The sequence below is a fragment of the Protopterus annectens genome, chromosome 13.part0, assembly GCF_019279795.1.
Source record: "Protopterus annectens isolate FY-2018-M chromosome 13.part0, PAN1.0, whole genome shotgun sequence".
NCBI lineage: Eukaryota > Metazoa > Chordata > Ceratodontiformes > Protopteridae > Protopterus > Protopterus annectens.
In genome coordinates, this window is record NC_056747.1 from 14,455,463 (window position 1) to 14,482,989 (window position 27,527).

The following is a 27,527-nucleotide window of genomic DNA, read 5'->3' on the forward strand; positions in this document are numbered from 1 at the left end:
CCTGGGTTCAAGACTTGACAGTGAAATGTATGGTGGTAACAACATTTTATTCTAGCAACTTTCCAAGATTATACAAGCAATGTTTAAAATGTGTCTCTGTTTTTTGGGTTTTTGTTCCCCCTCCAATACATTTTGGCTTTTTCCAGATTTCTTGTGCTGCAAAGTTGAGAGATACAGTTGAATGTCGAGTGGATTTTACAAGGAGCTGAGAGCTTCAGGGGAATGTAATTTAGTGCTGCTTATGCTGAGTCTGATTGCATTGTTAATAGCATAACAGGTTGAATACTTGCTTTTGATGCAGACGGCTCTGGGTTCTACTCCCACAGTATATAGATGCATTGATGATACTGTACTGTGTTGTACTTTTAAAGGGGATGGATGCCGCAGTCCTGAGAATGTCCTCTTTGGCGGAGATATTTGGTAACTATGAACCTGTTATCAGTTTGCTGTCCATTCCCTATTGCAGTATTACTAGCTTATCATTTTTTTAATGGCCAATTTATTCCTCAAGGGCAACAGGTACTTTATTTGTAGATGAAACAATGAAATATAGTATAAAGTTGTTTGCTAGCAGCAACCTCTTCATTAGTTACATATCTCTTTAATGTGGAATTATTTGGATGACTTTTACTTCTGCAGAGATAGTGCATATTTATTGTTGCTGGTGGATTGTCGAAGTTTGAGTAGACTTTTATGATGGAAATGTTCTGAATTGGGAAGTTTTGTCATTATTGGTGCATGCATGTTGTTTCATTGTTTACTGGAAAAATGTTCAAAACAATACATTTAAAATACACTCTAACAACTGTAACGTATTATACAAGGAATATAATTTAATACATATCAGGAAGGATCAGCTCAGGTGCGCCCCCTCCCAGTTCTTGGTTGGATGTGTTCAGTTAGAAGCCAGTTAAATCAACTGTCTACAAGCACAAACTTTTGTTGCTGAATATTGTCACTGATTGAGTCTGAATGCTGCTGAAAGGGATGACGCCAGATTGAAGCAGTCACTTCTCTTAGATCTTCGTTTTTTTTTTTTGGGGGGGGGTACTTATTGTCCACACCTAGGGAACTAAGTCCGTTGTGTAGGATTTCTGCCACACATTTCTCCCGGCGAACTATATGGCTCAACTGTCCAGATTTCTGCAGAATTAATAGATTTTTGCTTCTTATTTTTGGTTTGTTCCTCATAAATTTTGTGATTTTCTGGCAAATCATTTAGGAATGAAGTCACTTAATAATGACAAACACTGAGTTTCAACTTCATACCCTTCAGAAAAATGCATGCTAAAGCAAGACCTATTATTCTATCAACTGTCTAAGTTTATACAAGAAAATTTTTTAGTACTGTTTGTTTTTTCCCCCAATATATTTGGCCTTGTCCAGATTTCCTGCGTTGAGGTTGAAAGGCACACACAAATAAATCCCTTTATCGAATTAGGAATATCCAAACCTCTCAACTGTCCCCAATTTAGGCTCAAAATGTTGCTCTCCCCCTAATAATCCCTCCTCAAAATGGCAATTTTGGAAGAAGCATGGAGGGTTTACAATTAATAAGTAATTGTAGTAAGAGTTGCAGATGACTTTTGTTTTAGAAATGCATGTAGATTCTCTTATTTTGTCAGCTGCTCAACTTAACAGTACTAATATTAAAAAAGTGCCCCTTCTTTGACAGGTTCCCAGCTGTATTGTGTGGCTAGTTTATATTTTTGCATCACATTTTTGGTCCGTTTTTCATAAAATTGTGGTTTTCTGGCAAATTAGTGGCAAACCATTAAAGATTGAAGTTAGAAAATAATGACAGACATTTGAGTTTCAAATTTCATACTCTTCAGAAAATTCATACTAATGCAAGACCTACTATTCTATTAGCTTCTTAAGTTTATAAGAGCAGTATTTAAAATTCGTCCTTATTTTTGTGCCTTTGTCCCACTTCTATTTATGGCTTTTACTAAATTTCTTGCTTTGAGGTTGAGAGGTATGACAAATATGTCAGGGGCCATCACCATCAGCCAGAGGCATTTCAAATTCTGACATACTTGTTATACCCCACTCCCCCATGTAGTGACTCTGGATGTGTCCAAGCACGGCAAGGGGCAGTTATGCAGTGTAAGTGTGCAAAATATCCCCCCATCCAGGGTAAACACTAGTACTACAGTGGCTTTTCATCTATCCTTGATTTTGCAGAATGTTCTGATTTTCTGTCATATTTTTATACAGTTGATTAATGCTTCTTCTTATTCAGAAAATGCATGTTGTTGGCAGTGCTTGTTGCTTTACTGTGTTTAAGTAGCAATACTTTAATGACCATCAGGTAAGCTTGTCTGAGACTGTAAGATGCAAGTAAGCTTTAATAAGCATACTGTTAAAGAATTACTAACATTGAAAGACATTTTGTTGTTGCCATGCAGAGAATATTTACATAACTAGATAACGTATAAGCCTTAGGTATTGAAATGCATATGACAGTATTTTTAATAAAGGACAGGATTACAGTATTTTCAGAAACTCATTACATTTGTTGGAGACTTGCAGTCATTTTTGCAGGCTTTACCTGTAAACTAAACAGAAAACCAATCTATCATGTGTGATACATAACCTGTACAGTAATCCTTTAAGCAATTTATCTTGAGCTTGTTTGTTGTTTGCTGTTCGTTTTTTACTTTGATCAGGTTTTCCCCATGAAACAAGTAGATAGTTGTTGTCAGGCAGCACCACAACAGGTCTTTTTTGGATAAGAAACATTTTTACAAGTGGGGATAATCGGTATCACGGAGACTGCTACTTTCAGCTTGTTACTTGGTACTTTTATAAAGATAAATATAAATTATAATTAGAACTGGAGTGCAAGGAGAAGTGGTTTGAGTTGAGTGCTGCTTGTTTTTTTATATTTTCTTTTGACTGGCATTACAGTAATGTATTTAAAAAGTAATTTACTTTTTCATGCATCATAACCTTTTTGTTTCAATCTAGATATTAATTAAGCTGTCGTGTAGCCAATGCATTGAAATATTTTTTTTCTCATAGGTTCATAGGTTCATACTAGGCTATCTGCCCAAGGGCATTTATAAGCCTAGCCCATAGTTATTTGGCTTTCGCCACCCCTTTAGTTTGAATAAAACTATGCCTATTATTTTGCTGTGCCTCTGTCAAGCAGTGACACTGAAGTAATCCCTGGGGTATATCTGCGATCCCCCATCCATTGGTCGAGATTCCTCTTGAACAAGGCCAGCGAGGTGCTCTGCCTCCCATGTACCGGGATTTTGTTCCACAGCATAGGGAGTCTCTGGGTGATGAATCTGTCCCTCCAGCATGTTCTATTAATAACCGTGTCAAGGTTTAAGTCTCCCGCCCTTGTGGTTCTGAGGGATCTAGATTTTTTGAGGTGAAGCATATTCGTCAAATCAGGGTTTGACATGGCCTTCTCCACTTCATTTTGTCTTGATTGGGCTCTCATAACAACGGTTTGGCACCCAGGGCAGCATATTTAATTAAAGTCCTAGTTTTTGTGGTTTTGAGCATAGTTCTGCCCCTTCCCATTGGCCCCACCCATTCAGCTGTCTCCTGCAGCCTCCTTTGATTTGAAGTCACCAGCCGCCACTGATACACACCCCTTTTAAAATGCCAAGTTTTGTGATATAAAAAAATGAGACCACAATAAATCATTTCAAAACCTTTCCCACCTTTTATGTGACATATAACCTGTACAGTTCAGTTGAAAAGCAAATCAATCTGTTAGGGGAAAAATATTAAAAATAAAAAACATACAATAAGCTGGTTGCATAAATGTGCACACCCTTAAACTAATACTTTGTTGAAGCACCTTTTGATTTAATTACAGCATTCAGTCTTCTTGGGTACACCCCTGCCATCAATTAAAGAGATTCTGATTAACCCCAAATAAAGTTCAGCTGTCCTAGTAGGATTTTCCTGACATTTACTCAGTTACCTGATACAGCAAATGCCATGGTTCACAGATAGTTTACAAAGCATCAAAGGAATCTCATTGTTGAAAGGTATCTTTCAGGAAAAAGTGTACAAAAACATTTCCACAACATTGGATATACCATGGAACACAGTAAAGACAGTCATCAAAAAGTGGAGAAAATATGGGACAACAGTGAAGTTGCAAAGAACTGGACATCACTCCAAAATTGATAAAAAGGCAAGACGAAAACTGGTTAGGGAGGCTGACAAGAGATGTAAAGCAACACTGAAGGAGCTGCCAGAATTTCTGGCAAGTACTGGTTGTATACTACATGTGACAACAATCTCCCATGTTCTCCATATGTCTGGACTATGGAGTAGGGTTGCAAGACGGAAGCCTTTTCTTACACAGAAAAACATCCAGGCCCAGCTAAAATTTGCAAAACAATACGTCACGTCTCCCAAAAACATGTGGCAAATTGTGTTATGGTCTGATGAGACCAAGGTTGAACTTTTTGGCCACAATTCCAAAAGGTACGTTTGGCACAAAAACAACACTTCACATCACCAGAAGAACACCATCCCCACGGTGAAGCATGGTTTTGGCAGTATCATACTTTGGGTTGCTTTTCTTCAGCTGGAACTGGGGTTTAGTCAATGTGGATGGAATTATGAACAGTTCCAAATACCAGTCACTTTTGGCCCAAAACCTTCATGTGTCTGCTAGAAAGCTGAAGATGAAGAGCAATTTCACCTTTCATCATGACAATGACCCCAAGCATATATCCAAATCAACAAAAGAATGGCTTCACCAGAAGAAATTTAAAGTTTTGGAATGGCCCAGCCAGAGCCCAGACCTAAATTCAATAAAAAAAATCTGTGGGGTAACCTGAAGAGGGCTGTGCACAAGAGATCCCCTCGCAGTCTGACAGATTTGGAACACTTTTGCAAGGAAGAGTGGCAAATATTGCCATGTCAAGATGTGCCATGCTGATAGACTCCTACCCAAGAAGACTTAATGCTGTAATTAAATCAAAAGGTGCTTCAACAAAGTATTAGTTTAGGGGTGTGCACACTTATGCAACCAGCTTATTGTATGTTTTTTATTTTTTATATTTTTCCCCTAACAGATTTGTTTTTCAATTGAATTGTACAGGTTATAGGTCACATTAAAGGTGGGAAAAGTTTTGAAATGATTTATTGTGGTCTCATTTGTTTATATCGCAAAAACCTGGCATTTAAACTGGGGTGTGTACACTTTTTATATCCACTGTATTCCACAGAGATAGGGTCATATTAAGAACATATCCCAGTGTTCTGCCCAAAGGGACTTCAGAGTTTACTTTTATTCAAGGCAGCAAGCTATCAGTTTTCTACTCAGAACCTAAAAAAGGGTAAAAGGGTTCTAGATATCCTGGATGTGCACAGGCAGCTCTGTGACTGTCTTAACAGAACCAAGTCCGGTAGAAAAGCTGATAGCTATAAGGGTGAAAGGGTTCTAGATATCCTGGATGTGCACAGGCAGCTCTGTGACTGTCTTAACAGAACCAAGTCCGGTAGAAAAGCTGATAGCTATTTATTTCTAATCAAGGGACTGAAAAAGGACATTCTGTGTCTAAACAGATAACTTACAGGTGGATATCTTCACCTGTTGCTCTTTGGTATTCCACCATGGCAAAACTATTCCAGGCAGTATCAACACACTTTCTGCTACAGCTGTCTTCTTTGATAGCATACTGGAAAGGGGTGGACTCCAAGAACATACATGATCCTCCACACGTGTGCATACATGATCCTCCGCACGTGCATACATGATCCTCCAGACGTGCATATATGATCCTCCACACGTACATACGTACTTTCATTCACAAAGCACTACATGCTGGATTACTTTTCCAAGTTCAGAGCTGGCTTTGCTAGGACCATTCTCCAGGGGCGCCTTCCACCTCTCAGGTTGGATATGCTTTTAAAGTGAACATACCTGTCCACCTCTTGGCACAAGAAATCTAGACAAAACCTGAAATAATGGGGAGAGGGCAGAGGCCCCAAAATAGGGACACATTTTTTAAGTATTACTCTTATAAACGTAGAAGGTTGCTAGAATAATATGACTTATGTTAGCATGCATTATTTAAAGGATATGAAGTCTGAAACTCATGTACATTATTATTTAATGACTTTAATCCTCAGTGACATGTCAGAAAAACCACAAATTTTATGAGAAAAAGATCCAAAATATGAGACAAAAGTATGGATATTCTACACAAATCTGGAGAGTTTTTCAAGGTATGAATAGGAGTGCTGAACATAGTACAGTTGTGTAAGCTGGACCTGTACGTAATAAATGTTTGGGTATGAATAGGAGTGATGAACATAGTACAGTTGTGTAAGCTGGACCTGTACGTAATAAATGTTTGGGTATGAATAGGAGTGATGAACATAGTACAGTTCTGTAAGCTGGACCTGTACGTAATAAATGTTTGGGTATGAATAGGAGTGATGAACATAGTACAGTTGTGTAAGCTGGACCTGTACGTAATAAATGTTTGGGTATGAATAGGAGGGATGAACATAGTACAGTTGTGTAAGCTGGACCTGTACGTAATAAATGTTTGGGTATGAATAGGAGTGCTGAACATAGTACAGTTGTGTAAGCTGGACCTGTACGTAATAAATGTTTGGGTATGAATAGGAGTGATGAACATAGTACAGTTGTGTAAGCTGGACCTGTACGTAATAAATGTTTGGGTATGAATAGAAGTGATGAACATAGTACAGTTGTGTAAGCTGGACCTGTACGTAATAAATGTTTGGGTATGAATAGGAGGGATGAACATAGTACAGTTGTGTAAGCTGGACCTGTACGTAATAAATGTTTGGGTATGAATAAGAGGGATGAACATAGTACAGTTGTGTAAGCTGGACCTGTACGTAATAAATGTTTGGGTATGTATAGGAGGGATGAACATAGTACAGTTGTGTAAGCTGGACCTGTACGTAATAAATGTTTGGTATGAATAGGAGTGCTGAACATAGTACAGTTGTGTAAGCTGGACCTGTACGTAATAAATGTTTGGGTATGAATAGGAGTGATGAACATAGTACAGTTGTGTAAGCTGGACCTGTACGTAATAAATGTTTGGGTATGAATAGGAGTGATGAACATAGTACAGTTGTGTAAGCTGGACCTGTACGTAATAAATGTTTGGGTATGAATAGGAGTGATGAACATAGTACAGTTGTGTAAGCTGGACCTGTACGTAATAAATGTTTGGGTATGAATAGGAGTGATGAACATAGTACAGTTGTGTAAGCTGGACCTGTACGTAATAAATGTTTGGGTATGAATAGGAGTGCTGAACATAGTACAGTTGTGTAAGCTGGACCTGTACGTAATAAATGTTTGGGTATGAATAGGAGGGATGAACATAGTACAGTTGTGTAAGCTGGACCTGTACGTAATAAATGTTTGGGTATGAATAGGAGTGATGAACATAGTACAGTTGTGTAAGCTGGACCGTTACGTAATAAATGTTTGGGTATGTATAGGAGTGATGAACATAGTACAGTTGTGTAAGCTGGACCTGTACGTAATAAATGTTTGGGTATGAATAGGAGTGCTGAACATAGTACAGTTGTGTAAGCTGGACCTGTACGTAATAAATGTTTGGGTATGTATAGGAGTGATGAACATAGTACAGTTGTGTAAGCTGGACCTGTACGTAATAAATGTTTGGGTATGAATAGGAGTGATGAACATAGTACAGTTGTGTAAGCTGGACCTGTACGTAATAAATGTTTGGGTATGTATAGGAGTGCTGAACATAGTACAGTTGTGTAAGCTGGACCTGTACGTAATAAATGTTTGGGTATGAATAGGAGGGATGAACATAGTACAGTTGTGTAAGCTGGACCTGTACGTAATAAATGTTTGGGTATGAATAGGAGTGATGAACATAGTACAGTTGTGTAAGCTGGACCTGTACGTAATAAATGTTTAGGTATGAATAGGACTGCTGAACATAGTACAGTTGTGTAAGCTGGACCTGTACGTAATAAATGTTTGGGTATGAATAGGAGTGATGAACATAGTACAGTTGTGTAAGCTGGAGCTGTACGTAATAAATGTTTGGGGATGAATAGGAGTGCTGAACATAGTACAGTTGTGTAAGCTGGACCTGTACGTAATAAATGTTTAGGTATGAATAGGAGTGATGAACATAGTACAGTTGTGTAAGCTGGACCTGTACGTAATAAATGTTTGGGTATGAATAGGAGTGCTGAACATAGTACAGTTGTGTAAGCTGGACCTGTACGTAATAAATGTTTGGGTATGAATAGGAGTGATGAACATAGTACAGTTGTGTAAGCTGGACCTGTACGTAATAAATGTTTGGGTATGAATAGGAGTGCTGAACATAGTACAGTTGTGTAAGCTGGACCTGTACGTAATAAATGTTTGGGTATGAATAGGAGTGATGAACATAGTACAGTTGTGTAAGCTGGACCTGTACGTAATAAATGTTTGGGTATGAATAGGAGTGCTGAACATAGTACAGTTGTGTAAGCTGGACCTGTACGTAATAAATGTTTGGGTATGAATAGGAGTGCTGAACATAGTACAGTTGTGTAAGCTGGACCTGTGCGTAATAAATGTTTGGGTATGAATAGGAGGGATGAACATAGTACAGTTGTGTAAGCTGGACCTGTACGTAATAAATGTTTGGGTATGAATAGGAGGGATGAACATAGTACAGTTGTGTAAGCTGGACCTGTACGTAATAAATGTTTGGGTATGAATAGGAGTGCTGAACATAGTACAGTTGTGTAAGCTGGACCTGTACGTAATAAATGTTTGGGTATGAATAGGAGTGCTGAACATAGTACAGTTGTGTAAGCTGGACCTGTACGTAATAAATGTTTGGGTATGAATAGGAGTGATGAACATAGTACAGTTGTGTAAGCTGGACCTGTACGTAATAAATGTTTGGGTATGAATAGGAGTGATGAACATAGTACAGTTGTGTAAGCTGGACCTGTACGTAATAAATGTTTGGGTATGAATAGGAGTGATGAACATAGTACAGTTGTGTAAGCTGGACCTGTACGTAATAAATGTTTGGGTATGAATAGGAGTGATGAACATAGTACAGTTGTGTAAGCTGGACCTGTGCGTAATAAATGTTTGGGTATGAATAGGAGTGATGAACATAGTACAGTTGTGTAAGCTGGACCTGTACGTAATAAATGTTTGGGTATGAATAGGAGTGATGAACATAGTACAGTTGTGTAAGCTGGAGCTGTCCGTTATAAATGTTTGGGTATGAATAGGAGTGCTGAACATAGTACAGTTGTGTAAGCTGGAGCTGTCCGTTATAAATGTTTGGGTATGAATAGGAGTGATGAACATAGTACAGTTGTGTAAGCTGGACCTGTACGTAATAAATGTTTGGGTATGAATAGGAGTGATGAACATAGTACAGTTGTGTAAGCTGGACCTGTATGTAATAAATGTTTGGGTATGAATAGGAGTGATGAACATAGTACAGTTGTGTAAGCTGGACCTGTACGTAATAAATGTTTGGGTATGAATAGGAGTGATGAACATAGTACAGTTGTGTAAGCTGGACCTATGCGTAATAAATGTTTGGGTATGAATAGGAGTGCTGAACATAGTACAGTTGTGTAAGCTGGACCTGTACGTAATAAATGTTTGGGTATGAATAGGAGTGATGAACATAGTACAGTTGTGTAAGCTGGACCTGTGCGTAATAAATGTTTGGGTATGAATAGGAGTGATGAGCATAGTACAGTTGTGTAAGCTGGACCTGTGCGTAATAAATGTTTGGGTATGAATAGGACTGATGAACATAGTACAGTTGTGTAAGCTGGACCTGTGCGTAATAAATGTTTGGGTATGAATAGGAGTGATGAACATAGTACAGTTGTGTAAGCTGGACCTGTACGTAATAAATGTTTGGGTATGAATAGGAGTGATGAACATAGTACAGTTGTGTAAGCTGGACCTGTGCGTAATAAATGTTTGGGTATGAATAGGAGTGATGAACATAGTACAGTTGTGTAAGCTGGACCTGTACGTAATAAATGTTTGGGTATGAATAGGAGTGATGAACATAGTACAGTTGTGTAAGCTGGACCTGTGCGTAATAAATGTTTGGGTATGAATAGGAGTGATGAACATAGTACAGTTGTGTAAGCTGGACCTGTGCGTAATAAATGTTTGGGTATGAATAGGAGTGATGAACATAGTACAGTTGTGTAAGCTGGACCTGTACGTAATAAATGTTTGGGTATGAATAGGAGTGATGAACATAGTACAGTTGTGTAAGCTGGACCTGTGCGTAATAAATGTTTGGGTATGAATAGGAGTGATGAACATAGTACAGTTGCATAAGCTGGACCTGTACGTAATAAATGTTTGGGTATGAATAGGAGTGATGAACATAGTACAGTTGTGTAACCTGGACCTGTACATAATAAATGTTTGGGTATGAATAGGAGTGATGAACATAGTACAGTTGTGTAAGCTGGACCTGTGCGTAATAAATGTTTGGGTATGAATAGGAGTGATGAACATAGTACAGTTGTGTAAGCTGGACCTGTGCGTAATAAATGTTTGGGTATGAATAGGAGTGATGAACATAGTACAGTTGTGTAAGCTGGACCTGTACGTAATAAATGTTTGGGTATGAATAGGAGTGATGAACATAGTACAGTTGTGTAAGATGGACCTATGCGTAATAAATGTTTGGGTATGTGTAGGAGTGATGAACATAGTACAGTTGTGTAAGCTGGACCTGTACGTAATAAATGTTTGGGTATGAATAGGAGTGCTGAACATAGTACAGTTGTGTAAGCTGGACCTGTGCGTAATAAATGTTTGGGTATGAATAGGAGTGATGAACATAGTACAGTTGTGTAAGCTGGACCTGTACGTAATAAATGTTTGGGTATGAATAGGAGTGATGAACATAGTACAGTTGTGTAAGCTGGACCTGTACGTAATAAATGTTTGGGTATGAATAGGAGTGATGAACATAGTACAGTTGTGTAACCTGGACCTGTACGTAATAAATGTTTGGTATGAATAGAAGTGATGAACATAGTACAGTTGTGTAAGCTGGACCTGTACGTAATAAATGTTTGGGTATGAATAGGAGTGATGAACATAGTACAGTTGTGTAAGCTGGACCTGTACGTAATAAATGTTTGGTATGAATAGGAGTGATGAACATAGTACAGTTGTGTAAGCTGGACCTGTACGTAATAAATGTTTGGGTATGAATAGGAGTGATGAACATAGTACAGTTGTGTAAGCTGGACCTGTACGTAATAAATGTTTGGGTATGAATAGGAGGGATGAACATAGTACAGTTGTGTAAGCTGGACCTGTACGTAATAAATGTTTGGGTATGAATAGGAGTGATGAACATAGTACAGTTGTGTAAGCTGGACCTGTACGTAATAAATGTTTGGGTATGAATAGGAGTGATGAACATAGTACAGTTGTGTAAGCTGGAGCTGTCCGTTATAAATGTTTGGGTATGAATAGGAGTGCTGAACATAGTACAGTTGTGTAAGCTGGACCTGTACGTAATAAATGTTTGAGTATGTATAGGAGGGATGAACATAGTACAGTTGTGTAAGCTGGACCTGTACGTAATAAATGTTTGGGTATGAATAGGAGTGATGAACATAGTACAGTTGTGTAAGCTGGACCTATGCGTAATAAATGTTTGGGTATGAATAGGAGTGATGAACATAGTACAGTTGTGTAAGCTGGACCTGTACGTAATAAATGTTTGGGTATGAATAGGAGTGATGAACATAGTACAGTTGTGTAAGCTGGACCTGTACGTAATAAATGTTTGGGTATGAATAGGAGTGATGAACATAGTACAGTTGTGTAAGCTGGACCTGTGCGTAATAAATGTTTGGGTATGAATAGGAGTGATGAACATAGTACAGTTGTGTAAGCTGGACCTGTGCGTAATAAATGTTTGGGTATGAATAGGAGTGATGAACATAGTACAGTTGTGTAAGCTGGACCTATGCGTAATAAATGTTTGGGTATGAATAGGAGTGATGAACATAGTACAGTTGTGTAAGCTGGACCTATGCGTAATAAATGTTTGGGTATGAATAGGAGTGCTGAACATAGTACAGTTGTGTAAGCTGGACCTGTGCGTAATAAATGTTTGGGTATGAATAGGAGTGATGAACATAGTACAGTTGTGTAAGCTGGACCTGTGCGTAATAAATGTTTGGGTATGAATAGGAGTGATGAACATAGTACAGTTGTGTAACCTGGACCTGTACGTAATAAATGTTTGGGTATGAATAGGAGTGCTGATGAACATAGTACAGTTGTGTAAGCTGGACCTGTGCGTAATAAATGTTTGGGTATGAATAGGAGTGATGAACATAGTACAGTTGTGTAAGCTGGACCTGTGCGTAATAAATGTTTGGGTATGAATAGGAGTGATGAACATAGTACAGTTGTGTAAGCTGGATAAGCTGGACCTGTGCGTAATAAATGTTTGGGTATGAATAGGAGTGATGAACATAGTACAGTTGTGTAAGCTGGACCTATGCGTAATAAATGTTTGGGTATGAATAGGAGTGATGAACATAGTACAGTTGTGTAAGCTGGACCTGTCGTAATAAATGTTTGGGTATGAATAGGAGTGATGAACATAGTACAGTTGTGTAAGCTGGACCTGTACGTAATAAATGTTTGGGTATGAATAGGAGTGATGAACATAGTACAGTTGTGTAAGCTGGACCTATGCGTAATAAATGTTTGGGTATGAATAGGAGTGATGAACATAGTACAGTTGTGTAAGCTGGACCTGTACGTAATAAATGTTTGGGTATGAATAGGAGTGATGAACATAGTACAGTTGTGTAAGCTGGACCTGTGCGTAATAAATGTTTGGGTAGGAATAGGAGTGATGAACATAGTACAGTTGTGTAAGCTGGACCTGTGCGTAATAAATGTTTGGGTATGAATAGGAGTGATGAACATAGTACAGTTGTGTAAGCTGGACCTGTGCGTAATAAATGTTTGGGTATGAATAGGAGTGATGAACATAGTACAGTTGTGTAAGCTGGACCTGTCGTAATAAATGTTTGGGTATGAATAGGAGTGATGAACATAGTACAGTTGTGTAAGCTGGACCTATGCGTAATAAATGTTTGGGTATGAATAGGAGTGATGAACATAGTACAGTTGTGTAAGCTGGACCTGTACGTAATAAATGTTTGGGTATGAATAGGAGTGATGAACATAGTACAGTTGTGTAAGCTGGACCTGTCGTAATAAATGTTTGGGTATGAATAGGAGTGATGAACATAGTACAGTTGTGTAAGCTGGACCTGTACGTAATAAATGTTTGGGTATGAATAGGAGTGATGAACATAGTACAGTTGTGTAAGCTGGACCTGTACGTAATAAATGTTTGGGTATGAATAGGAGTGATGAACATAGTACAGTTGTGTAAGCTGGACCTGTACGTAATAAATGTTTGGGTATGAATAGGAGTGATGAACATAGTACAGTTGTGTAAGCTGGACCTATGCGTCGTAATAAATGTTTGGGTATGAATAGGAGTGATGAACATAGTACAGTTGTGTAAGCTGGACCTATGCGTAATAAATGTTTGGGTATGAATAGGAGTGATGAACATAGTACAGTTGTGTAAGCTGGACCTGTGCGTAATAAATGTTTGGGTATGAATAGGAGTGATGAACATAGTACAGTTGTGTAAGCTGGACCTGTGCGTAATAAATGTTTGGGTATGAATAGGAGTGATGAACATAGTACAGTTGTGTAAGCTGGACCTGTGCGTAATAAATGTTTGGGTATGAATAGGAGTGATGAACATAGTACAGTTGTGTAAGCTGGACCTATGCGTAATAAATGTTTGGGTATGAATAGGAGTGATGAACATAGTACAGTTGTGTAAGCTGGACCTGTGCGTAATAAATGTTTGGGTATGAATAGGAGTGATGAACATAGTACAGTTGTGTAAGCTGGACCTGTGCGTAATAAATGTTTGGGTATGAATAGGAGTGATGAACATAGTACAGTTGTGTAAGCTGGACCTGTGCGTAATAAATGTTTGGGTATGAATAGGAGTGATGAACATAGTACAGTTGTGTAAGCTGGACCTGTGCGTAATAAATGTTTGGGTATGAATAGGAGTGATGAACATAGTACAGTTGTGTAAGCTGGACCTGTCGTAATAAATGTTTGGGTATGAATAGGAGTGATGAACATAGTACAGTTGTGTAAGCTGGACCTGTACGTAATAAATGTTTGGGTATGAATAGGAGTGCTGAACATAGTACAGTTGTGTAAGGTGGACCTGTGCGTAATAAATGTTTGGGTATGAATAGGAGTGATGAACATAGTACAGTTGTGTAAGCTGGACCTGTATGCGTAATAAATGTTTGGGTATGAATAGGAGTGATGAACATAGTACTGTTGTGTAACCTGGACCTGTCCGTAATATCTCTTTGGGGATGCATAGGATTGATGAACATAGTACAGTTGTGTAAGCTGGACCTGTGCGTAATAAATGTTTGGGTATGAATAGGAGTGATGAACATAGTACAGTTGTGTAAGCTGGACCTATGCGTAATAAATGTTTGGGTATGAATAGAAGTGATGAACATAGTACAGTTGTGTAAGCTGGACCTGTACGTAATAAATGTTTGTGTATGAATAGGAGTGATGAACATAGTACAGTTGGGTGAGCTGGACCTGTGCGTAATAAATGTTTGGGTATGAATAGGAGTGATGAACATAGTACAGTTGTGTAAGCTGGACCTGTGCGTAATAAATGTTTGGGTATGAATAGGAGTGATGAACATAGTACAGTTGTGTAAGCTGGACCTGTGCGTAATAAATGTTTGGGTATGAATAGGAGTGATGAACATAGTACAGTTGTGTAAGCTGGACCTGTACGTAATAAATGTTTGGGTATGAATAGGAGTGATGAACATAGTACAGTTGTGTAAGCTGGACCTGTACGTAATAAATGTTTGGGTATGAATAGGAGTGATGAACATAGTACAGTTGTGTAAGCTGGACCTGTACGTAATAAATGTTTGGGTATGAATAGGAGTGATGAACATAGTACAGTTGTGTAAGCTGGACCTGTACGTAATAAATGTTTGGGTATGAATAGGAGTGATGAACATAGTACAGTTGTGTAAGCTGGACCTGTACGTAATAAATGTTTCGGTATGAATAGAAGTGATGAACATAGTACAGTTGTGTAAGCTGGACCTGTACGTAATAAATGTTTGGGTATGAATAGGAGTGATGAACATAGTACAGTTGTGTAAGCTGGACCTGTACGTAATAAATGTTTGGGTATGAATAGGAGTGCTGAACATAGTACAGTTGTGTAAGCTGGACCTGTACGTAATAAATGTTTGGGTATGAATAGGAGTGATGAACATAGTACAGTTGTGTAAGCTGGACCTGTGCGTAATAAATGTTTGGGTATGCATAGGAGTGATCAAAATAGTACAGGTGTGTAAGCTGGAACTGTGCGTAATAAATGTTTGGGTATGAATAGGAGTGATGAACATAGTACAGTTGTGTAAGCTGGACCTGTACGTAATAAATGTTTGGGTATGAATAGGAGTGATGAACATAGTACAGTTGTGTAAGCTGGACCTGTACGTAATAAATGTTTGGGTATGAATAGGAGTGATGAACATAGTACAGTTGTGTAAGCTGGACCTGTACGTAATAAATGTTTGGGTATGAATAGGAGTGCTGAACATAGTACAGTTGTGTAAGCTGGACCTGTACGTAATAAATGTTTGGGTATGAATAGGAGTGATGAACATAGTACAGTTGTGTAAGCTGGACCTGTACGTAATAAATGTTTGGGTATGAATAGGAGTGATGAACATAGTACAGTTGTGTAAGCTGGACCTGTACGTAATAAATGTTTGGGTATGAATAGGAGTGCTGAACATAGTACAGTTGTGTAAGCTGGACCTGTACGTAATAAATGTTTGGGTATGAATAGGAGTGCTGAACATAGTACAGTTGTGTAAGCTGGACCTGTACGTAATAAATGTTTGGGTATGAATAGGAGTGCTGAACATAGTACAGTTGTGTAAGCTGGACCTGTACGTAATAAATGTTTGGGTATGAATAGGAGGGATGAACATAGTACAGTTGTGTAAGCTGGACCTGTACGTAATAAATGTTTGGGTATGAATAGGAGTGCTGAACATAGTACAGTTGTGTAAGCTGGACCTGTACGTAATAAATGTTTGGGTATGAATAGGAGTGCTGAACATAGTACAGTTGTGTAAGCTGGACCTGTACGTAATAAATGTTTGGGTATGAATAGGAGTGCTGAACATAGTACAGTTGTGTAAGCTGGACTTGTACGTAATAAATGTTTGAACTCCTCATTGCTGCAGTAGCCACACCCACCCACTGTCCCCCTATGGACTTGTACGTAATAAATGTTTGAACTCCTCATTGCTGCAGTAGCCACACCCACCCACTGTCCCCCTTTGGACTTGTACGTAATAAATGTTTGAACTCCTCATTGCTGCAGTAGCCACACCCACCCACTGTCCCCCTATGGACTTGTACGTAATAAATGTTTGAACTCCTCATTGCTGCAGTAGCCACACCCACCCACTGTCCCCCTATGGACTTGTACATAATAAATGTTTGAACTCCTCATTGCTGCAGTAGCCACACCCACCCACTGTCCCCCTACTCTTGTATATAGTTGTAGTTGTAATGTAAAGTAATGTTATATGTGCTTCTAGTTTATGTTTTTTATTATTGTTTATTGATTCAGGATGTTTTTGCTCTTCTCTCTCTGTCTCTGTTTCTGTGTATGGGGAAGAAAGTTCTGTAATCATCACTCTGAATGCTGATTGCCTTCCTTGAAGCTAGCTTATCAGTAGTCAGAATGAAGGTGTGTTGTGGGGGGCGGGGGGTGCAGAGCTTTTTGAAGCTGACCAGTTGTTTCCTAGGCAGGAAGCAAACTATGTAGTCTAAAGGCTACTGCATAAGGAATTGGAACATATATTGTTATAGGTAAATGCTCACTGAAGGTAATCTTAATCCTGGATGCCATGGGTAAGCGTTATTCCTGGATGTCGTGGGTAAAGGCATCATATTATTGGTGTCATTAGCAAAGTACAGTAATTTAAGTAGATATTCAGGGTGCAGTTTTAAGGAAGCAGCAATTATGATGAACTAATAATGTGCATTTACTGCTGTGTGTCTTCGTAAGGACAAGTTTAACAGTCTGTATTTAGTAGTTAGACTGTGTTTTTTGATTTTGTAGATATCATTTCAAAGCTTGTCTTATGGCAACTGGAACTTAGCAAACCATTTGCCATCTTTGCTTAGCTGTTTTATAAATGCATTGCATGAAGTAGTTCTGATTTGTGTACACATTTTTACTCTAGAGAATGAAGAAGATTTTTATGTACTGAGCGATGATGTTCTTGGTAAACTTGAAGAGCTCAAACTGCATAAAGAGAAGCTGCTCAGAGGTGAGCCAGTGCGTGCCAAACTGGATCGCCAGCTGCAAATTTTTAAACCTTCACCCACGGCTGCAAGCTTTGAACTGCCTGATGATTTTTACAACCTTACTGCAGAGGAGATTAAACGGGAGCAGCAGATGAGGTAAATACAAAAAGCAGTAGTGTTTATGCTACGTACTGTGGAAGTGATATTGTCCACAAAGAGATATATTGCCTAAGCAAACTCTGAGTTCTTGAAATCTTGATGAGTGAATGGAAATAGAAAATTCACCCTGGGGATCACTCCAGTGGCTGTACTCGACAGAGGCAGTGTGAACTAATGTCGGGTGGCATGATGCCAGGATAATCCTATGGGCTAGGCTTGTAAAGGCTCCAGGGCCATTAGCCTGGTACACACCTGTGCACATGTGAGTGTCTTTTAAATGATCACTCCAGTGGCTGTACTCGACAGAGGCAGTGGGAACTAATGTCGGGTGGCATGATGCCAGGGTAATCCTATGGGCTAGGCTTGTAAAGGCTCCACGGCCATTAGCCAGGTACACACCTGTGCACATGTGAGTGCCTTTTAAATGATCACTCCAGTGGCTGTGCTCGACAGAGGCAGTGGGAACTAATGTCGGGTGGCATGATGCCAGGGTAATCGTATGGGCTAGGCTTGTAAAGGCTCCAGGGCCATTAGCCTGGTACACACCTGTGCACCTGTGAGTGTCTTTTAAATGATCACTCCAATGGCTGTACTCGACAGAGGCAGTGGGAACTAATGTCGGGTGGCACGATGCCAGGGTAATCTTATGGGCTAGGCTTGTAAAGGCTCCAGGGCCATTAGCCTGATACACACCTGTGCACCTGTGAGTGTGTTTTAAATGATCACTCCAGTGGCTGTACTCGACAGAGGCAGTGGGAACTAATATCGGGTGGCATGATGCCAGGGTAATCCTATGGGCTAGGCTTGTAAAGGCTCCAGGGCCATTAGCCAGGTACACACCTGTGCACCTGTGAGTGTCTTTTAAATGTAGGTGATCAAGAGCACTAAAGTGAACACCTGACTGTGTTTTATGTCATTGTAACATCTAAAACAAACTTTGGGGATCAGAATTACAGAAAGTAAGTGAGACAGCACAATGCTTAAATCATCTGTAAGTAAATAAAACACTACCAGTGAGCCATTCATGTCAAAGTAGAGCAGATAGAACCTACAAAGACTTTAAAAACTGTAGTATTTTATAAAGACATACATCAATGTAAAAATTACCGTATTTTGATATCTGTGTACAGAATAAGCTTATCTACATACTGAATAAGCTGCGGGTCCTACTTGTATAACACCCGAACACTCACCCGGAGTTCTCATAAAGGTAGCCACCTTTTCCTTGTATTCATGAATTGATTCATTGGTTTTGACACAGCTGCAAAACTTTCTGTAAAATAACATTTCTAATTGTCTCATGTCGAACATAGATTGCTCCTGCATGTTTAGCAGACTGACATTGTTGCCTTCTTCAAGACTAACCTTGAAGGTTGGATGGATATCTGCAAGTTCATTTCCCAACCTGACATGTTATGCCTTACTGAAAGTGGGGAACCTGTCTTGAGGTTAGCATTTTGTAGTGTGCATATGCTCATCACTTGAGGTTAGTATTTTGCAGTGTGCATATGCTAATCCCTTGAGGTTAGTATTTTGCAGTGTGCATATGCTCTTCACTTGAGGTTACTATTTTGCAGTGTGCATACGCTCTTCATTTGAGGGTTAGTATTTTGGTGTGTGCATATGCTCTTCATTTGAGGTTACTATTTTGCAGTGTGCATATGCTCTTCACTTGAGGTTAGTATTTTGCAGTGTGCATAGGCTCTCCACTTGAGGTTAGTATTTTGTAGTGTGCATATGCTCATCACTCGAGGTTAGTATTTTGCAGTGTGCCTATGCTCATCACTTGAGGTTAGTATTTTGTAGTGTGCATATGCTCGTCACTTAAGGTTAGTATTTTGCTGTGTGCATATGCTCATCACTTTGAGGTTAGTATAATGCAGTGTGCATATGCTCGTCACTTGAGGTTAGTATTTTGCAGTGTGCATATGCTCATCACTTGAGGTTAGTATTTTGCGGTGTGCATATGCTCATCACTTGAGTTTAGTATTTTGCAGTGTGCATATGCTCATCACTTGAGGTTAGTATTTTGCAATTTGCATATGTTCTTCACTCGAGGTTAGTATTTTGCAATGTGTATATGCTCATCACTCGAGGTTAGTATTTTGCAATGTGCATATGTTCTTCACTTGAGGTTAGTATTTTGGTGTGTGCATATGCTCATCACTTGAGGTTAGTATTTTGCAGTGTGCATATGCTCATCACTCGGTTAGTGTTTTGCAGTGTGCATATGCTCATCACTCGAGGTTAGTATTTTGCAATGTGCATATGCTTATCACTCAAGGTTAGTATTTTGCAATGTGCATATGCTCATCACTCGAGGTTAGTATTTTGCAATGTGCATATGCTCATCACTCGAGGTTAGTATTTTGCAGTGTGCATATGCTCATCACTCGGTTAGTGTTTTGCAGTGTGCATATGTTCTTAACTCGAGGTTAGTATTTTGCATTGTGCATATGCTCATCACTCGAGGTTAGTATTTTGCAGTGTGCATATGCTCATCACTCAAGGTTAGTATTTTGCAGTGTGCATATGCTCATCACTTGAGGTTAGTATTTTGCAGTGTACATATGCCCTTCACTCAAGGTTAATATTTTGCAGTGTGCATCCGCTCTTCACTTGAGGTTAGTATTTGGGTGTGTGCATATGCTCAACCCTTGAGGTTAGTATTTTGGTGTGTGCTTATGCTCAACCCTTGAGGTTAGTATTTTGTAGTGTACATATGCTCATCACTTGAGGTTAGTATTTTGCAGTGTGCATATGCTCATCACTCAAGGTTAGTATTTTGCAGTGTGCATATGCTCATCACTCGAGGTTAGTATTTTGCAGTGTGCATATGCTCATCACTTGAGGTTAGTATTTTGCAGTGTGCATATGCTCATCACTTGAGGTTAGTATTTTGCAGTGTGCATATGCTCATCACTTGAGGTTAGTATTTTGCAATGTGCATATGCTCATCACTTGAGGTTAGTATTTTGCAGTGTACATATGCTTTTCACGCAAGGTTAATATTTTGCAGTGTGCATCCGCTCTTCACTTGAGGTTAGTATTTTGTAGTGCGCATATGCTTGTCACTTGACGTTAGTATTTTGCAGTGTGCATATGCTCATCACTTGAGTTTAGTATTTTGCAGTGTGCATATGCTCATCACATGAGGTTAGTATTTTGCAGTGTGCATATGCTCATCACTTGAGGTTAGTATTTTGCAGTGTGCATATGCTCATCACTTGAGTTTAGTATTTTGCAGTGTGCATATGCTCATCACTTGAGGTTAGTATTTTGCAGTGTGCATATGCTCATCACTTGAGGTTAGTATTTTGCAGTCTGCATATGCTCATCACTTGAGGTTAGTATTTTACAATGTGCATATGCTCGTCACTCGAGGTTAGTATTTTACAGTGTGCATATGCTCGTCACTTGAGGTTAGTATTATGCAGTGTGCATATGCTCATCACTCGAGGTTAGTATTTTGCAGTGTGCATATGCTCATCACTCGAGGTTAGTATTTTACAATGTGCATATGCTCATCACTCGAGGTTAGTATTTTACAGTGTGCATATGCTCGTCACTTGAGGTTAGTATTTTGCAGTGTGCATATGCTCATCACTTGAGGTTAGTATTTTGTAGTGTGCATTTGTTCATTACTTGAGGTTAGTATTTTGCAGTGTACATATGCTCTTCACTCAAGGTTACTATTTTGCAGTGTGAATCCGCTCTTCACTTGTTAGTATTTTGGTGTGTGCATATGCTCATCCCTTGAGGTTAGTATTTTGGTGTGTGCATATGCTCATCCCTTGAGGTTAGTATTTTGGTGTGTGCATATGCTCATCACTTGAGGTTAGTATTTTGCAGTGTGCATATGCTCATCACTTGAGGTTAGTATTTTGCAGTGTACATATGCTTTTCACGCAAGGTTAATATTTTGCAGTGTGCATCCGCTCTTCACTTGAGGTTAGTATTTTGGTGTGTGCATATGCTCGTCACTTGAGGTTAGTATTTTGCAGTGTGCATATGCTCATCACTTGAGTTTAGTATTTTGCAGTGTGCATATGCTCATCACTTGAGGTTAGTATTTTGCAGTGTGCATATGCTCATCACTTGAGGTTAGTATTTTGCAGTGCGCATATGCTCATCACTTGAGGTTAGTATTTTGCAGTGTGCATATGCTCATCACTTGAGGTTAGTATTTTGCAATGTGCATATGCTTGTCACTCAAGGTTAGTATTTTGCAATGTGCATATGCTCATCACTTGAGGTTAGTATTTTGCAGTGTGCATATGCTCATCACTTGTGGTTAGTATTTTGCAATTTGCATATGTTCTTCACTCGAGGTTAGTATTTTGCAGTGTGCATATGCTCATCACTCAAGGTTAGTATTTTGCAGTGTGCATATGCTCATCACTCGAGGTTAGTATTTTGCAGTGTGCATATGCTCATCACTCGAGGTTAGTATTTTGCAGTGTGCATATGCTCATCACTCAAGGTTAGTATTTTGCAGTGTGCATATGCTCATCACTTGAGGTTAGTATTTTGCAGTCTATATATGCTCATCACTTGAGGTTAGTATTTTGCAGTGTGTATATGCTCATCACTTGAAGTTAGTATTTTGTAGTGTGCATATGCTCATCACTTGAGGTTAGTATTTTGCAGTGTGCATATGATCATCACTCAAGGTTAGTATTTTGCAGTGTGCATATGCTCATCACTCAAGGTTAGTATTTTGCAGTGTGCGTACGTTCTTCACTCGAGGTTAGTATTTTACAGTGTGCATATGCTCGTCACTTGAGGTTAGTATTTTGCAGTGTGCATATGCTCGTCACTTGAGGTTAGTATTTTGCAGTGTGCATATGCTCGTCACTTGAGGTTAGTATTTTGCAGTGTGCATATGCTCATCACTTGAGGTTAGTATTTTGCAGTGTACATATGCTTTTCACGCAAGGTTAATATTTTGCAGTGTGCATCCGCTCTTCACTTGAGGTTAGTATTTTGGTGTGTGCATATGCTCGTCACTTGAGGTTAGTATTTTGCAGTGTGCATATGCTCATCACTTGAGTTTAGTATTTTGCAGTGTGCATATGCTCATCACTTGAGGTTAGTATTTTGCAGTGTGCATATGCTCATCACTTGAGGTTAGTATTTTGCAGTGTGCATATGCTCATCACTTGAGGTTAGTATTTTGCAGTGTGCATATGCTCATCACTTGAGGTTAGTATTTTGCAGTGTGCATATGCTCATCACTTGAGGTTAGTATTGTGCAGTGTGCATATGCTCATCACTTGAGGTTAGTATTTTGCAGTGTGCATATGCTCATCACTTGAGGTTAGTATTTTGCAGTGTGCATATGCTCATCACTTGAGGTTAGCATTTTGCAATGTGCAAATGCTCATCACTTGGTTAGTATTTTGCATTGTGCATATGTTCTTCACTTGAGGTTAGTATTTTGCAGTGTGCATTTGCTCATCACTTGAGGTTAGTATTTTGCAGTGTACATATGCTCTTCACTCAAGGTTACTATTTTGCAGTGTGGATCCGCTCTTCGCATGTTAGCATTTTGGTGTGTGCGTATGCTCATCCCTTGAGGTTAGTATTTTGGTGTGTGCATATGCTCATCACTTGAGGTTATTATTTTGCAGTGTGCCTATGCTCATCACTTGAGTTTAGTATTTTGCAGTGTGCATATGCTCATCACTTGAGTTTAGTATTTTGCAGTGTGCATATGCTCATCACTTGAGGTTAGTATTTTGCAGTGTGCATATGCTCATCACTTGAGGTTAGTATTTTGCAGTGTGCATGCTCATCACTTGAGGTTAGTATTTTGCAGTGTGCATATGCTCATCACTCGAGGTTAGTATTTTGCAGTGTGCATATGCTCATCACTTGAGGTTAATGTGTTGCTTTGTACACGTTCTTTAGACATACTTGCCTTGTAGTTTTTATGGCGCTGTAATCCTTTTACCTCCCTTGAAATAGCATTATAGATTCATAGATATTGCTAGGCCACTGAGTCTCATGACCATTTATGCCTTGCCAGTGCCCTCCCTTAGGCCACACCTCCTTTCTTCAGGTGGCCATACCAGTAAGTCTTTAGTAAACTTGTAGGTGCCTGTCCCGTCACTTAGGTTACATTTAAAAGAAGATCCTGAGTTGTACTGCTTAACATGCAGGGTAGGTTTATTCCAAAAGTGTGGGAGTCAGTGGGTTATAAACCTGTCCTTCCATTGTGTTTTATCTGTCTGTGAACATTTACATGTCTGGATCTAGTATTGATGGAGCCATTGGAGTTGCAGAGATACAGTAACTAGATCTGTAATTGCACTATAAAAGAGAGAGAGAGAGAGAGATCAGGTCTTCCTTCAAAAGTGTATAGGACACTGAATAAAGGGATAAAGTTTCCATCCTCTCTTGATAGCGTAGTGACATTAGGCCTGTGATCATTTTGATTAGAAACCTTTGGGGTCTTTCTAATAGTTTCACATAGTAAATAAACTACATACGAATAATTGTCTATGTAATTGTAATTGTAAACGTCTAATCAGCGTTGAGTATAAGGGAATGATTACTTTTTGAACTGAATGAAATTCCTTTTGCAATTAGCTGGGCTAAGTAAAATGATTTCCTAACAACTATTGTGATATGATGATCAAAATAGAAGGAATTACCAACCCAAGTTCCTAGATCATCCCTACATTTTTATTTTGTAGTAGTGTGGTGTCTAACAAAAGCAATGATATTGCACTTTTTAGTATTTAATGGGAGCTCATTTTTAGAACACCACAAGTTTACTTGGCAGTGTTCATTCTGACAGATTTTGGTATTGGGGGGGGTGACTTAACAATTCCCAGTTTTCACTTGCCTGCAAACTTTCTTAGCCAGAGGTCTTGGCTGTCTATTTGGAGGTAAGAGAACTAAATACCAAAAAGGAGACTTTTCATCACTGAGCACTGAGACACTGCTGTCACTTTCTTACCTTCTGATGAGGAATCTGCAGCATGTGTGGGTTCCATCTTTCAGTAAGCTTGATATTCATCTTACCACATACAAGTTCATTTTAAAGCAGATAGCTTCTGCATAATTCCGGCAAGGGTAACGGCGTTGAAGGTCTTGGCCACATCAAGGTATTCTACATTGGCCCCATGATGGGAGTCTATGGCCTCCGTCAACCCATTCAAAGAAGTTCAACAAATTCAGTAGAAAGTATCCTGTCATTCACAGAACTAAACTGTTGTGGGTCACGTCTAACAAGGTTCTTGATATCATAGTTTATGAAGTCCATTATAATACATTGTATGACTTTGCAGATGTGGCTTGTAAGGCTGATACGTCTGTAATTTCCTGTTTGTAAGGGCATCATCACTGCAGTCCACCATTCAATGTGGACAAAATCAGTGGCTGAATTTAGGTTAAACAGCTTAAGAAGTAGGTCTGCGAAGGCAGGTTTAACACTGTTATTCGACAACCAGCTACATTGTTAGGTCCTGTAGAAGAACTATATTTGGTGTGCTAAGCACTTTCAATAAATGATTTTTAGAGATATTTGGTGAAATAAGAAATCTGGATATTTCTGAGCTTGGGTGAAGCTGGAAGTAAATTGTTTTGTTCATTAATGAATAAGTTCAGAGCAATGGAGAGTATTGTTTCTTGATTTTTAAAATAGCTGAAGAGGGATTTATAATTATCTTTAGCTTCAAAAACCAGCCCTAGCTCTTTTAATATATCTGATAGTGTTTTGTTTATTTACTTGTTTTGTAATGTTTTTGATATTTTCTTTGAGAAGAAGAGTTTGGGATCTACATAATCTAAGGAAATTCTTTCCTTTGCAGTAACCACAGGGTTTCCTCCGGGTGCTCCGGTTTCCTCCCACATCCCAAAGACATGCAGTAGGTGGATTGGGCACTCTAAAATTGGCCCTAGGTGTGAGTGTGTGCATTTGTGTGTCTTCTGTGGAAGGTTGGGCACCGGGCTGGCAACTCAACACCGTAAAACTCCATTGCCAATCATGAGCGGACAGATGATCTGCTGTGGCGACCCCTGACCAGGAAAAGCCGAAAGAAGAAGAAGATATTCAGTGACATCCCCTGTAGTTGGAAAGAAATGCCAGAGAAGTCGAGTGGAAGGCTGCCATATTTGTAAGAATCTGGTGGTTTGCAGTGTTGTGTCCTGTAGAAGGTTTGTTTACAAACTGCTCAAGAGAATATTTGTTATTAATTGTAGGAACTTGTGTGTAAATCCTACATTGAAGGTGTAAGTGTCCCAGTTTATGGAAGGGTAGTTTAAGTAACCCAAAATAATGGAGATTTTCCCAATAAGGAGATAATTTAAACACTGACGAGTCTTACATGGTCATCAGGTGACAGAGGCTGTTCTGCAACAAATTTTTATTTGATGATTAACCCGTATTGTATTCTGTTGTTCTTAGACTTTTTTCTTATCATTTTTCTAATTCTTTCATAAGATCATAGGTGATTACTAGGCTACTGACCTGGAGGTCATTTTAAGCCTAGCTGTTTTATCCCAATGTAATACTATAGAAATGCTAGTCAATACCCAAGATTGCATTTAGTGATGACTGCCCATTTCCAGGAGGGTGGTTGTGGGCACTATCCTTGTAGAATTTATGGTGCTTCATCCACTCATCCAGGTTTCTCTTGAACAGTGTCAAAGAAGTGCTGTTTCACTTGAATTGGTAGCCTGTTCCAAAGACGTGGCAGTCGCTGAGAGATAAATCTATCCCTCCAGCATGTCCTATTGAAGTCACAGGCCATGTTTAAGTCCCGGGAATGGGTAGCCCTAGACCCATTTGATTTACGGATATGCAGTAAGTTCATTAGGTTTGGGTCTTGGGTTGCTCTGTAGGCCAGGCATAAGTCTCCCCTAAGAAGTCTGTATGATACGGAGTATAGTAACAGGGATTTTAGTTGGTCCATGTAAGGCACATGCTGGAGGCACTTGATCTTCTTTATTAGAAATGTGTCTGCTGCCTTCTGTCCTCAGAACCATGATTGCAAACCTGTTCTACTCTTCATTTGTCTGGTTTCTGAAGCAGATCCAACACCAGTTATGTTGTCTTATTATAGCAGATCCAACACCAGTTATGTTGTCTTATTATAGCAGATCCAACACCAGTTATGTTGTCTTATTATAGCAGATCCAACACCAGTTATGTTGTCTTATTATAGCAGATCCAACACCAGTTATGTTGTCTTATTCTAGCAGATCCAACACCAGTTATGTTGTCTTATTATAGCAGATCCAACACCAGTTATGTTGTCTTATTCTAGCAGATCCAACACCAGTTGTGTTGTCTTATTCTAGCAGATCCAACACCAGTTGTGTTGTCTTATTCTAGCAGATCCAACACCACTTATGTTGTCTTATTCTAGCAGATCCAACACCAGTTATGTTGTCTTATTCTAGCAGATGCAACACCAGTTATGTTGTCTTATTCTAGCAGATCCAACACCACTTATGTTGTCTTATTCTAGCAGATCCAACACCACTTATGTTGTCTTATTCTAGCAGATCCAACACCAGTTATGTTGTCTTATTCTAGCAGATCCAACACCAGTTATGTTGTCTTATTATAGCAGATCCAACACCAGTTATGTTGTCTTATTATAGCAGATCCAACACCAGTTATGTTGTCTTATTATAGCAGATCCAACACCAGTTATGTTGTCTTATTATAGCAGATCCAACACCAGTTATGTTGTTTTATTCTAGCAGATCCAACACCAGTTATGTTGTCTTATTCTAGCAGATCCAACACCAGTTATGTTGTCTTATTCTAGCAGATCCAACACCAGTTATGTTGTCTTATTCTAGCAGATCCAACACCAGTTATGTTGTCTTATTCTAACAGATCCAACACCAGTTATGTTGTCTTATTATA

The 27,527-nt window shown here is 39.1% G+C and overlaps 1 protein-coding gene across 1 annotated transcript in view; it reads left to right on the forward strand.

Annotated features, from left to right (window-relative positions):
* UBXN6 (UBX domain protein 6) overlaps window positions 1-27,527 on the forward strand; it is a 1,665,022-nt gene that overhangs the window by 1,379,758 nt on the left and 257,737 nt on the right. Inside the window, exon 8 of the mRNA XM_044090584.1 lies at window positions 17,416-17,635. Coding sequence (XP_043946519.1) covers window positions 17,416-17,635 — 220 coding nt within the window. The remainder of the gene's footprint in view (window positions 1-17,415; window positions 17,636-27,527) is intronic.